Below are 13,577 nucleotides of genomic sequence, written 5' to 3'. Positions count from 1 at the left end.
TCCTTTTTCTTTGGACCTCTTGAAACTGCTATGGACTGAACACCCAGGAGAGCACCAGCAGCTGCAGCTGTGGCCCGTTGGGACAGGCCTGGCTTGTGACAATTCCAACACTGGAGGGGCTGATCAGAGACTGAGCGAGCTGCTGCTTGAACCCGGGGTTTTCTCAGTTTTGTCATCTCTTTTAGAGTGGCAAGGGGTCTCATTGTTTTGATATTGTTTTGGATTTATAGTTTAATAAACAGGTTTTTTCCACCTTTTTCCAAGGAGGTATTTTTCCCTCCCGGACCAGTTGGGGGGAGGGGCCGATTGGATCTGCTTTTCCCACCGGAGCTCCTTTGGGGGATTCTTCCCAAAAGTTGCTCTGAACCTGGACACCAGGGCAGCTGGGAACAAGCCCATCCAGCCCCTCACCTTCCCTCAGCAACAGGGAATCCTTTGCCTCTCACATCTCTCAGTGGAAAACTCAGAGTGCAGCAGAAATGCTAGGGATTTCTGACCTCAGAGATCCAGGAACAATGTGTGGGTAGGAAAACAATTCCTAAAAGCAACTCCTGCTACCCATGTCTTACACAATTGGGAGTGCAGATGCTTTGAAGCCTTTCTGCATTCAGAATGATTCCCTTAACAAATCCTGAATATCCAGCCTTGTCCCTCTGCCCCATGGCCAGATACCCAGAGCAGGAGGGCAGGGATGGCTCCAAGACAGTCCCTACACACAGGCCTGGCTGCTCCTAGCACACTCACCCAGCACAACTGGAGCTCAAGCAGCGACCTGGGTGAAGTATTTCCCAGAGCAGGAACAAGAGTGGGTGAATCCCAGTGGGACAGTCTGAAAGGAATGGCCCAGGTTTGGCTCAAAGCAGCCTCTCCTGACTTGTCACTGTCCTTTCTCTATGAACAGGTCCCCATGTGCAGCCCCAGCAAATGTCCAACAGCAGCTCCATCAGCCACTTCACCCTGCTGGCATTGGCAGACACGCAGCAGCTGCAGCTCCTGCACTTCTGCCTCTTGCTGGGCATCTCCCTGGCTGCCCTCCTGGGCAATGGCCTCATCATCAGCGCCGTAGCCTGTAGCCACCACCTGCACACGCCCATGTTCTTCTTCCTGCTCAACCTGGCCCTCACTGACCTGGGCTCCATCTGCACCACTGTCCCCAAAGCCATGCACAATTCCCTCTGGGACACCAGGGACATCTCCTACAAAGGATGTGCTACACAGCTCTTTTTCTTTCTGTTCTTCATCTCAGCAGAGTATTTCTTCCTGACCATCATGTGCTATGACCGCTACGTGTCCATCTGCAAACCCCTGCACTACGGGACCCTCCTGGGCAGCAGAGCTTGTGCCCACATGGCAGCAGCTGCCTGGGCCAGTGCCTTTCTCTATGCTCTGCTGCACACGGCCAACACATTTTCCCTGCCCCTGTGCCATGGCAATGCTGTGGGCCAGTTCTTCTGTGAAATCCCACAGATAATCAAGCTCTCCTGCTCCAAATCCCACCTCAGGGAACTTGGGCCCACTGCAGTTAGGGCCTGTTTGGCTTGTTTTTTGTTCATTGTTTTCCCCTATATGCAGATCTTCAGGGCTGTGCTGAGGATCCCCTCTGAGCAGGAACGGCACAAAGCCTTTTCCACCTGCCTCCCTCACCTGGTCGTGGTCTCCTTGTTTGTCAGCACTGTCATGTTTGCTCACCTGAAGTCCCCCTCCATGTCCTCCCCATCCCTGGATGTGGCCCTGTCAGTTCTGTACTCGGTGGTGCCTCCTGCCCTGAACCCCCTCATCTACAGCCTGAGGAGCCAGGAGCTCAAGGCTGCAATGTGGAGACTGATGGCTGGATGCATTCAGGAACATGTAACTGCTGGGCAATATCTGCAAATCACTTGTAATTAAAGTCATCTTGTTATTTCTTGTTTCCTTTTGGAGGTCCTTTTTATTTGTTTTACTTTTTTTCATATTGTTCACAAGAAATAGCATTGTTTGTGTCATTTTGTTTCTCTCCACCTTCCCTAAGGCCACAGACTGTGTCAATGAGGGGCTGTGCTCTCAGTGGCTTTAAAGGAACTAATGCATCTCCCAGCAGAGTTTTCTGCAGAGATGCCTTTTTGTTCCTTCTCTGGAGCTGCAGCAGCAATGTCTGTGTGCAGAGCTGGGGCAGATCAGTGCTGGCCCAGCAGCTGTGCCCAGCAGCAGCAGCAGCACTTGGTGTTGCCAGTGCTGCTGCCGTGGCCCTGCCTCGCTGCTCTGGTGGCCCTGGTGTTGCTGCAGGGCCTGAGTGCTCTTGGGGCCAGGCACAGCCCTGGGGGTGGCAGTGCCGGGGCTGCAGCAGGGACAGGCCATGGGCACTGCTGGGGCAGCGCTGACGCCGCAGCCCAGGGCCTGGGGCCTCCAGGCTCCTTGCCCAGGCTCTCTCAAGAACACACCCATGCCAATGCTCAGCACAGAAAAGCCCCGTGAGCAGCCCCAGGCTGGCCATGGGCAGGCTGGGGGCAAACAGCATGGCTGGGCTCTGCAAGGGCCCTGGGGCAGACGGGAAGGAGCAGCAGAGCAGGGGCTGATCCATCCCCAGTGTGCTGGACAGTCCAGGGCAGCGTCCCAGAGCGTCCTGATGGAGCTGCCAACAACATCCCTCCTCTGCAGCCCTGGCCTCTCCCCCAGCTCACACAGCTGCCCCATCCTTGCAGGCACAGACACGGCAGCACTGGCTCAGGAGCCCCTGTTTGCATTGCACAGAGCAGCGGGAGCACCCCCATGCTGTTGGTGTGGGGACATGAACCTGAGGGAGCACAAATGCCAGCAGCCCCTGGGGGCAGCAAGGGCTGGGGGACACCAGGGAAACCACTCAGCTTTGTCGTGGCCTCTGCACTCAGCCAGAAAGTTTGTTCCCATCAGCTGGGAGTTTCCTGTCCCACTGCAGACGCTGTTGCTCAGAGCCAGGGCTGCCTGGCAGCCACCCCCAAACTGCCCTCAGCATTTCCTTGGCTCCACCTTTGCTTTCATTCTTTTTTCCGAACCAGATTTCTTCCTCTCCCATCCCTTTCCCCTCCCCTGCATACAGCCCATCCCTGTTTGCCCTTTCCTCTCTGGCCCCACTCCCCACTGCAGTTCCTGACTTGGCACCATGGGAACATCCCTTGGGGAGCAGGATCATCCTACAAGTGCTGCAGGAATTTTCTGCAGGCTCCTGCAGTGCCGCGTGCTGCTCCCTTGCCACAGGCACCTCAGGCCAGGAGGGCACATCTGGGCTGCTGTGTCTGGCTCTGGGGCTCCCTGTTCTGGGCAGTGAGGAGGAGCTGCAGAGGCTCTGCAGGACTGACCGGATGGGCTTTGGGGCTGGCAGGAGAAGCTGAGGGACCTGGGCTGCTGGAGCTTCTGAAGAGGAGGCCCAGGGCTCATTGTGCAACTGCTCCAAGGGTGGTTCCAGAGAATCACAGAATCAGCAAGGTGGGAAAAGACCTTGGAGATCATCAAGTCCAACCTGTGCCCTGACACTGCTTTGTCTCCTTGACCTCCTCTTCTCCAAGATAATCAACCCCAGCTCCCTCAGCCACTCCTCAGAGGCAGGAGTTTTAGGTGCGGGACTGTGTTCTGATGGGCTCTGGGGCCGCGGGGGATGAGAGGAGAAGAATTCCCAGAAGTGGCTGTACTGGGCATCTGTGGGGTTGGGAGCACCCAGGGGGTCTGGAGATGCTTTGAGGGGTCCTGAATGGGTGCTGAGGGGGCACTGAGGGATCCTGGAGGGTCTGAGGAACACTTATGGAACAGATGGGGGACGATCCCGGGGTTCTGTGGAGCGTGGGGCATGACGGGCATTGTAGTCCTGGCTGCAATTCTGCTCAATCGGGCCGCGGGGCATGATGGGAGTTGTAGGCAAAAAGAAAAGATGGCGCCCACCCTAGGCACTGCCCCAAAGTCTCCAGTCCCTACGCTAATTGGCTGCAGGCCGTTATGGGCGGGAGCATCAGCAAATGGGAGGCGGGAACAGCCCATTCAACCTCAGTAGTCCCTGCCACTACAGACCACTTTATTTCCAGTACAGACCAGTACAACCCCAGTGCTCCTCCAATCCCTCCTAGTACAGCCCTGTCCCTCCCAATACACCTGAGTTCTTTTCCAGTGCGGCCCAGTTCATCCCAATGTCATCTACAGTATGTCCCTGTGTCTCCATTCTTTCCTGCAATGTCTTCCCTGTCCCCAGTTTGTCCCAGTATCACTCCCAGTATGTCCTGGTATGTCCCAGTCTGTCTCAGTGTACCCTACAGTCCATCCCAGTCCACCCAGTTTCTCCCTCAGCATTCCTCGTGTTCCCAAGTTGTCCCAGTCCTCCCCAGTGTCACTCTCAGTATGTCCCAGTGTTTCCCACAGTGTTCTCAGTGTTCCCCAGTATGTCCCAGTCCTCCCCAGTGTTTCCAAGGACAGTTTAATTTCTCATGGTGGCCGTGGCAGCCAAACCCAGCAGTGGGGTCAGTGCAGTGCCCATGGCCACAGCCCCTTGCAGGGCCCAGTGCAGCTTGGGCTGATGATCCACCCTCACAGCTGGCCCAGGGCAGCTCTGCAGTGCCTTTGGTGGCACCTGGGGCTGGCACACACCATTTTGTCTGTTTGCACTGGGGAAACTCAGCAGATTGAGATTGCTGCAAAAAGTACAAAAAGGGAAAACCCCTCTCAGGCTGAGTGCAGCCAGCTCTGCAAGTACAGCAGGGCCCAGGGCAGTGAGGATAGACAGGATGGGGCTGGGCAATGTGGAGCAAGGTTGTCCACACTGGCTCAGAGCTCCAGGCACAGCTTCTGTGAGCAGGCCAGAGCTGCTGAGGAGAGACCCTGGGTCAATATCAATCACAGAATGCTGCAATCACCTCTGCTATAAAGAGAAATAAAATAAAATACATCCTTTAAAATGAGAATGTGTATTTTTTTACAAGGTGTTTGAAATCTTTCCCCATAACAGGACTTGGAAAATTTTAATGAGTCTCTCAGGGCTTTGATGTTGTTTACATCAGACTCAGACCTTGAGAGAGTCTTCAAAAACCTTCTCAAGAACTCAAAGTTAAATTTAGACTCCAAAGTTTCTTGAAGTTTTAATAGGTCCCACTGAGGGACATGACTGGGAAAGTGTCCCCAGGTTCCAGTTAGAGCAGGACACTGGAGGCAGTGATGGCAGCTGGGGACAAACAAGGCAAAAGTGTCTCTGGTGCTGAGCAAAGCTGGATGTGTTTGAGGAATGCCAAGGGCCAACGCCTGAGCCTCAGGCCCTGGCCAGGCAGATCCTGTCCCTCCCTCCTTGCTCAGGGCTCTTGCCGGGATGGGCGCTTGCATGTGGGAATGTGCAATGCCAGGGACAGGAGCATGGGGCGGCCCCTGCCAGGCTGCTGAGCAGGGACAAGGAGGCAATGAGGCCCCAGGCCTGCAAGGGTCACTTGTCTCCTGCTCCTGCCTCAGGCCCAGGCCCAGCAGCCATGGCCAAAGTGCTGCCCAAGTTGGCTCTGTCAGGGCTGTCTTGTAGCTGCTGCCCATCCCTGTGCCCTGTGCAGCCCAGGCTGTCCCACGGTGTCCCTGCCCTGCGCCTCTGTCCCTGCAGGCTGTCGGCATCCCCCGGCTGCCCCACCTGGCTGGCCCCTTCCTTTGCTGACAGCTCTGCCTCCTGCCTGCCCCTGCCTGCCCACACAGAGCCTGGGGCTGATACCAAAAGGGTTCATTCCATTTTTACCCTGCCTGTGAACTTTCAGCGCAGGAACAAGGCATGCAGATGCTGCTTTCCCAACAAGGATGGTTGGAAGAGAAGACATCTGACTCAAGGGTGCAGAGACAGAGAAAACAAGGAGTGAATCTGGGAACTTGGGGTGGGTTTTATGAAAATGAGTGAATTGTAATTCACATTTAGTGACTGTATAAGCAACATACTGGTAGAATCACATGTCCACGTAAGGTTAGGAGTTATCCCTCACCAGACCTCAGGCCTGAATTACTGATACCCTGTGAAATAGCAAATCAGTGTTAGGGAGCCTTATTCTGATATTTCAGAGGTTTGCTGACTGTGGCTCCTTACAGAACTAAGGAGTCAGCTGTGGCACTGTGCAAACTCATGGAACAAAGGGTCCATGGTGACACAGCAGAGCCCCATGGAAACAAAATCCATTTGAGCACATTGGGGCCACATTGAACCAATGGCCTGTTGTAATACTGCGGATCCAAGGAGACCATTGTGACCCTGAGAAATCTCTTGGAACCAAGGGGCCATTGTGACACAGCAAGGCCTGGTGGAACCATGGGTCCATTGTAACACTTTTGAAACTCACGGAACCAAGGTGACCGTGTTCAATGGCGAAACCTAATGGAACAAAGGGTCCATGGTGACACTGCAGAACCAAGGAGACTGCTGTTGGCAGTGTGAGAGCTCATGGAACCACAAGTCCATTGTGACACAGCAAGGCCTGATGGAACCAAGGGTCCCTTGTTAAACCGTGTGGCCTCATGAAACCATGAGCCATTTTTGCACAGCGTGGCCACATGGAACCAAGGGGCCACTTTGACACTGCAGATCAAGGAGACCATTGGGACTGAGGAACCTCATGAAACCAAGAATCCATTTTCCCCCTGTGGGACCCTGTGGAACCAAGGGGAGCACAGTGACTTTGCAGGGCCTCATGGAACAATGGAGACTCTTGTGACACTTTGGGACCCACATGGAACCAAGGGGCCATTAGAGCATGGCAGGGCCTGGTGGAATTAAGGGGATTGCAGTGAACACTGTGGGTGTCCATATGATGAAGGGGCCATTCTGACACCATGGGACCAAGGATACCATTGTGACACTCTGGGGCATCATGGAACCAAAGGTCCATTGTGACACAGTAGGGCCTCATGGAACCATGGAGGCCATTTTTACACTTGGAGGCCTTGTGGAGCTAAAGAGCCATTGTGGCACTTCAGAGGCTTGTGGAGCCAAGGGGACTATAGTGACACTGTGGGGCTCCATGAAAACAATGGTCTGTGGTGACACTGCAAGGCCATATGGGATCATGGAGACCATTGTGACACTACAAGGCCTCATGGAAGCAAGGAATTATTGTGACACTCTGGAGTCTTGGCAGGCCAAGGGGCAGCTGTCACACTGTGCAACACCATGGAACCAAGGAGGCCATTGTGACACTCCAGGGCCCCATGGAACTAAGGGTTCATGGAACAGTGCAGGACCCCGTGGAATTAAAGGTCCATTGGGACATTGCGGGGCCTCATGGAATCCTGGAGGCCATGATGACACTTGGAGGCCTCGTTGAATCAAGGGGCTCTGCAGGGCCTCATGGAACCAAGGAGACCCTTCTGACATTGTGAGTCCCCATGGAACCAAGGGTCCATTGTGACACTGCAGCACCAAGGAGACCCCTGTGACTCTTCAAGGCCTCATGGAAGCAAGGGAGCATTGTGACACTCGGGAGCCCCATGGAAACAAGAGGCCAGTGTGACACAGGAATGCCTCATGGAACCGTGGAGACCATTATGACGCATGGGGCCTCATGGAACCAAGGGAGCATTGTGACACAGCAAGGCCTCATTGAACCAAGGGCACAATAGTGACACTGTGGGGCTCCATGTGACCAAGGGGAGATTCCTAAAGTGCAGAATCAAGGAGACCATTATGACACTGTGGGGCATCATGGAACCACAGGTCCATTGTGACACAGCATGTCTGCAGGAAACCATGGAGGCATTTCTACACCTTGAGGCCTTGTGAAACCAAAGGGCCATTGTGGCACTTTATGTCTCCATGGAACCAAGGAGCCCATTGTGATACTATGAGGCCCTGTTGGGCAAGCGTGGCACTGTGTGGCACCATGGAACCAAGGGACCATTGTGACACTACAGGAACTAAGGATGTTATGTCCCCATGGAACTAATGATTCATGGAACAATGTGGGACTCATGGAACCAGAGGTCTATTGTGACTTTGCAAGGCCTCATGGAACTAAGGGGAGGGACAATTGTGACACTGTGGGGCCCAATGGAAGCAAAGGGCCAGTGTGACACAGCTGGGCCTCATGCAGCCAAGGGGCCACTGGGATCCTGAGGAAGCCAAAAGAACCAAGGGGCCGTTTTGACACTCTGCAGCTGTGGAGACCCTGAGAGGTATTCCCTGGGTTAGGGAGACACAAGAAGCTTCCCTCGAAAGCTGTTCGACGCCATTGGCTCCTTCACCTTGTTTTGTGTCCCTCAGCCACTCCCTCCCTATTCCCCCATTGGCCCCATCTTTGTACTGTCCCCATGGCACTGATCAGCCCCTTCCTCTCGAGATACAGAAACCTGGATTCCCCTCAGGAGTCCTGCCTTGTGACCCTGAATATCTCACCACACAGCTGAATTATACATCTGTGGATACCATGCAAATGCCCTTTTTGCTTCCCTACCCTGGGCTCTATTAGCAGCTATTCCAGCTGAAACAATGGTCCATTATTGCTGTGTGGATCCAAGGAGACCATGGTGACACTGTGGCATCTCATGGATCCAAGGGGCCATTGTGACACTGATGAACTTCATGGAACCCAGGGTCCATTGTGACACAGCAGGGCCACGTTGGAACAAAGGAACCATTGCTGACAGTACAGAAACTCATGGAAACAAGGGGCCGTGGTGACACAGCAGGGCCACATGGAACCCAGGAGACCAGTGACATTTAGGGACCTCATGGAACCAGGGTCCATTATAGCACTGCAGAAACAAGGAGACCATTGTTGATGCTGTGGAAGGTCCTGTAACTGAGCAGCCATTGTGACACTCCAGGGCCTCGTTGAACCAGGCAGACCATTGTGACACCACAGAACCTCATGGTACTGAGGGTTTATTGTGACACAGCAGGGGCCATGGAGCCAATTGTCCATTGTGACAATGTGGATCTGAGGAGACCATGGTGACACCATGGAAGCTCAGAGAACAATGGGTCCATTGTGACAAAACAAGGCCTTGTGGAACCAAGGAGACCATTGTGACATTATGGAACCTCATGGAACCAAGGGTCCATTGTTACAGTCCAGGACCAAGAAGACCATTGTGACAGTACAGAACCTCACGGGAACAAGATTCCATTGTTACGCTGTGGGGCTTCATGGAACCAAGGAACCACTGTGACACAGCAGGGCCACATGGAACCTATGGTCCATAGAGATATAGCGGATCCAAGGAGACCATGGTGATGGTGCAGAACCTTGTGGAACCAAGGGGCCGTTGTGACACAATGGGACCCCTGTGGAGCCAAATATTCATGGTGACACAGCTGGGCTGCTTGCGACCAATTGTCCATTGTGACAGTGCAGATCCAAGAGACCAGGGTGACACTCTGGCAGTTGATGGAACCAAGCGGCTGTTGTGACACGGCAAGGCCTGGTGGAACCAAGGAGAGCATTGTGGCAGTGCAGAACCAAGGAGGCCATTTTGACAGTACGGAACCCAATGGAACCAAGGGTCCATTCTTCTACAGCAGGGCCTTATGGAACCAAGGGACAATTGTGTGGGGCATAATGGAGTCAAGGATACCATTGATACTGAAATCCACTGGATAGACACTTCTGAACACAGTTTTGAGTATTTGAAAGCAGATATTCTTTATTACAGCATGGTGATCACTTGGGCCATCCTTCCTCCATTGGAGTGCATTAAGCATTGAATGAACAGAGTTTTTATCACACACACTGATGATGTATTCAATATCTATCCCCACTTCCTTTGCGTTTATTTGACATAGTTGCACCCCTTATCACAAATCCTTTCACGGTTCTTTGGGTTTTGTCTTCAACATCTGGAGTTGTTTTTAGATGGCTGTTCCTTGATCCCCTTTTGAGTAAGGGCAATATTATTGTTTTGCATAACTTCTGTTTTGTCAGCCTTGCCGAGCTGAGCTGGCATTGTGCTTGCATTTTTTGGGACTTCTGTTTGCCAGAGGTACATCCCTAATCAGTTTCTCCAAGGCTGTTCTGTTCTACTGTCCTTGACAAGAGTAAATGTTCTGTTCTCCTGTCCTTGTCTCAGTGCTTCCCCGCATGAGGTGTCTGCAACCCCCCCCCCCAACCTATGGGCCTGGGGTGGGCAAGTGTTCCTGGGGAACAGGGATGGGACAGCCGGGCTGGACTGACCCAAGGGATGTTCCATTCCATGTCACACCATGATCAGAAATCTTCTGAGAGAAGCGGGGGGACATGGGAGGTAGGGAATAATTTCTTTTTTAAGACATTTTTCTTTCAAAACAGCACCTACACATGCAGAATCCTCTCATGCCACAAGGTGGTTAAACATTTTCTGCTAGTAGGAGATTTCCTGTGGATTTGCTTTTCTTCTGTGGCTTTTTCTTTTTGTGGTTGGTTTGTTTGTGGGGGTTTTGTGTTGTTGTGGGTGGGTGTTGCTTCTGTTTTTTTGATTTGGTTTGAGTTTTTCATTTTTTTATTGGATTGGGGTTTTACCCTATTGAAATTACTTTCTTTTGAAGCATACATATTTTCTGCCCTTTCTTGTGGCTTGCTTGGCACCTGATGGCAAGATAAATTTACCCAAATCAGTCATCTTGCCCAATTACATTTTGCAGTCACCATTAACTAGATGAGTTCAGTCACAGACTCCCTGCAATTTGGCAGCATCCACAAAGGAATTGAAAGTACATTTCATGGCATTGTAGAGAGAATAGAAATATTCCACAGTGGTGGCCAAGGGCTGGTCACTGAGGGATGTCACCAGGGCGTGGCTGCCAAGAGGACTCTGTACCATGGATGACATTTGACCCTCATTGTTCAGCCAAACTCCCACCCAGCCCATGTTCCACTCTTTCAGCCCAGCTCTCTCCAGTCTGGCTCTGAGGAGACCACAGCAGACCCTGTCCCAGGCCTAGCTGAAGTCTGGGCACACAACATCCCCTCCTTTTCCCTCCCACGTGGGTTCTGCAGTCCCTGCCCTGTCCTGCCAGTGCCTGGAATGGCTGCAGGAGGATTTGCCACATCCCCTTCCCTGCTGAGCCTGACCAGGCTGTGACTCTCCCAGTCTCCCTCCCTGCACAGGTTGCAGACTGGTTCAATGTCTGCCCTTGCCAAGTGCCCAGGACCCTCTGGGATGGCTCTGGCCTTTCCAAGGGGTTTGAGAGAGGTCCCACAGTGACGCTGCCCAGCCTTCTCAACAGCCCTGACACTAAAGGCCTTTTCCACATCCCTCAGTGCCAGCTCAGTGCCCAGAACACTCAGGCTGGTTCAGAAGGGAGGCAGCTCTGATTTGTCCCCACAGACCCTCACTCTATCCAAAGTCCCTTTGTGCACTCCATGGCTGCCCTGAGCATTTTTTCCTGGGAGCCTCCCTGCCTGGGATATTTCTCTCTGTGCAATCCTAACCACAACCCAGCAAAGAATTCAGGTGTTTTCCCAGAGAATGTTACTCTCAGAGTGAAGTGGCCTCAAGGCCCTGTTTGTGCCACTGGAATTGTGCCACCCCCGGGTGCTGCTGATGGTGTTTGTGCTCACTGGGGTTCATCTCCCCACAAACACACGATGCACTGCTGAGATCTCCTCAGCACAGAGCAAACATGGCCTGCTGGCCTGGTCACTTGGTGTCCCTCCGTGCAGGGACAAACAACTTCCTGCAGGTGGGGAGAGGCCAGTGCTGGCAATGGTGGTTGCAGGGGCTGGTGTGGGACAATTGCCCTGGGCCACCTTCCCAGGCTGCCCCAGAACAAAGACACAGCCCAGGCCCTACTCTGCTGCTGCCTCAGGTCCGTGCCAGGAGCTGTGGCTGTGCCAGGACACTGCTGTGAGCCCCCCCCCTGCACACTCCCCGCCTGCCCCAGGCCCTGGGCTTTGCTGTGCCAGGGCATTTCTGGAGCACATTGCTGACAGCAGCTCTGGAGGGGAGCAAAGCCTCCCTGCCCTGCCCTCAGGAGTAGCCCTTTGCTGCTGGAGCTGCTGTGCTGGAGCCCAGTTGTGTCCCAGCAGTGCCTATGGCCTGGCCCTGCCTGTGGCCACAGCAGGGACACTCAGGAGGACAGTGACCAAGCTGCCAGAGCACTCTGGCCTTACAGCCACAGCAGGGCTGGCAAGGACAGGCTGGAGTTGGGCACAGCAGCTCTGAAAGGACCAATCCCTGCTGCTCCCTGGCCATCCAGCTCTGCTGGGACTCTTTTCCCCTTCTTCCTCCTAACTTCACGCAGGGCTCAGAGCTGGAATTCCAGATAAAGCAGGCACTGCAAGGTAGCTTCTTTTCTTCAAATGTAGAGATAACCCAATGCCTGGTTTACAGAGCTTGTGGGTCAAATTCAAGAGAAAGACGGTGAATTAGATGGTGATAAAATAACTTCATCAAGTACAACATTATGACTAAAAACCCCAATGATCCCTACCAAAGACCCAGGAAGGCCTGTTGGGCCTGTTATGAATTCCATTCCAAAAGCTATGCAAAAGAAAACAGGAAATTTTTCGCTTCTCAAAATCAGCTAGTCATCATTTTCCTCAGGGTATCCTTGAGCTTCTGATTCCTCAGGCTGTAAATGAGGGGGTTCAGGGCTGGAGGCACCACCGAGTACAGAACTGACACTGCCAGATCCAGGGATGGGGAGGAGATGGAGGGGGGCTTCAGGTAGGCAAAAAATGAGGTGCTGACAAACAGGGAGATCACGGTGAGGTGGGGGAGGCAGGTGGAAAAGGCTTTATGCCGTCCCTGCGCAGAGGAGATCCTCAGCACAGCCCTGAAGATCTGCACATAGGAGAAAACAATGAATACAAAACAACCAAATGCTAAGAAGGTGGTGAAAACAGAAACTCCAAGTTCCCTGAGGAAGGATTTTGTGCAGGAGAGCTTGAGGATGTGTGGGATTTCACAGAAGAACTGGCCCACAGCATTGCCATGGCACAGGGGCAGGGAAAATGTATTGACTGTGTGCATGAGAGCATTTAGAAAGCCACTGGCCCATGCAGCTGCTGCCATGTGGGCACAAGCTCTGCTGCCCAGGAGGGTCCCATAGTGCAGGGGTTTGCAGATGGACACGTAGCGGTCGTAGCACATGACAGTCAAGAGAAAATACTCTGCTGAAATGAAGAAGAGAAAGAAAAATAGCTGTGCAGCACATCCAGTGTAGGAAATAGTCCTGGTGTCCCAGAGGGAATTGTGCATGGCTTTGGGGACAGTGGTGCAGATGGAGCCCAGGTCACTGAGGGCCAGGTTGAGTAGGAAGAAGAACATGGGCGTGTGCAGGTGGTGGCCGCAGGCTACAGCGCTGATGATGAGGCCGTTGGCCAGGAGGGCAGCCAGGGAGATGCCCAGCAAGAGGCAGAAGTGCAGGAGCTGCAGCTGCCGTGTGTCTGCCAATGCCAGCAGGAGGAAGTGGCTGATGGAGCTGCTGTTGGACATTTGGTGTCTTTTGGTACAGGTATTTATACAGCATTAACACCTGCCTGGGAAGGAAATGGCAGTGCCAGATTGGACATTTCTTCACTCTGGGGATCGTGGACTGTTGAAAGAAGACTAGAATAGCTGGACCAAGTCTTTAAGTCTATCCTATGTGTTTTAGTCGGAATTCCCTACAAAATTAATTCTCTTCCTGTGAGGGAACTTTGCTAAACTTTATT

The 13,577-nt window shown here is 53.2% G+C and overlaps 1 protein-coding gene across 1 annotated transcript; it reads right to left on the bottom strand.

Annotated features, from left to right (window-relative positions):
• Positions 1-12,441: 12,441 nt before the first annotated feature.
• On the bottom strand, positions 12,442-13,359 carry LOC134413850 (olfactory receptor 14J1-like). Its single transcript, XM_063147892.1, has one exon. It carries the CDS (start codon positions 13,357-13,359, stop codon positions 12,442-12,444), a length of 918 nt encoding a protein of 305 aa, XP_063003962.1.
• Positions 13,360-13,577: the final 218 nt, after the last annotated feature.

This window comes from Melospiza melodia, unplaced genomic scaffold (assembly GCF_035770615.1).
Source record: "Melospiza melodia melodia isolate bMelMel2 unplaced genomic scaffold, bMelMel2.pri scaffold_54, whole genome shotgun sequence".
Taxonomy (NCBI): domain Eukaryota; kingdom Metazoa; phylum Chordata; class Aves; order Passeriformes; family Passerellidae; genus Melospiza; species Melospiza melodia.
The sequence above is the reverse complement of the archived record's forward strand: the minus strand, read 5'-3'. Positions and strand labels throughout refer to the sequence as shown.

Bases quoted from the DNA above. Each gene is read 5' to 3' on its own strand.
- LOC134413850 (XM_063147892.1), bottom strand. From the start codon at position 13,359: ATGTCCAACAGCAGCTCCATCAGCCACTTCCTCCTGCTGGCATTGGCA.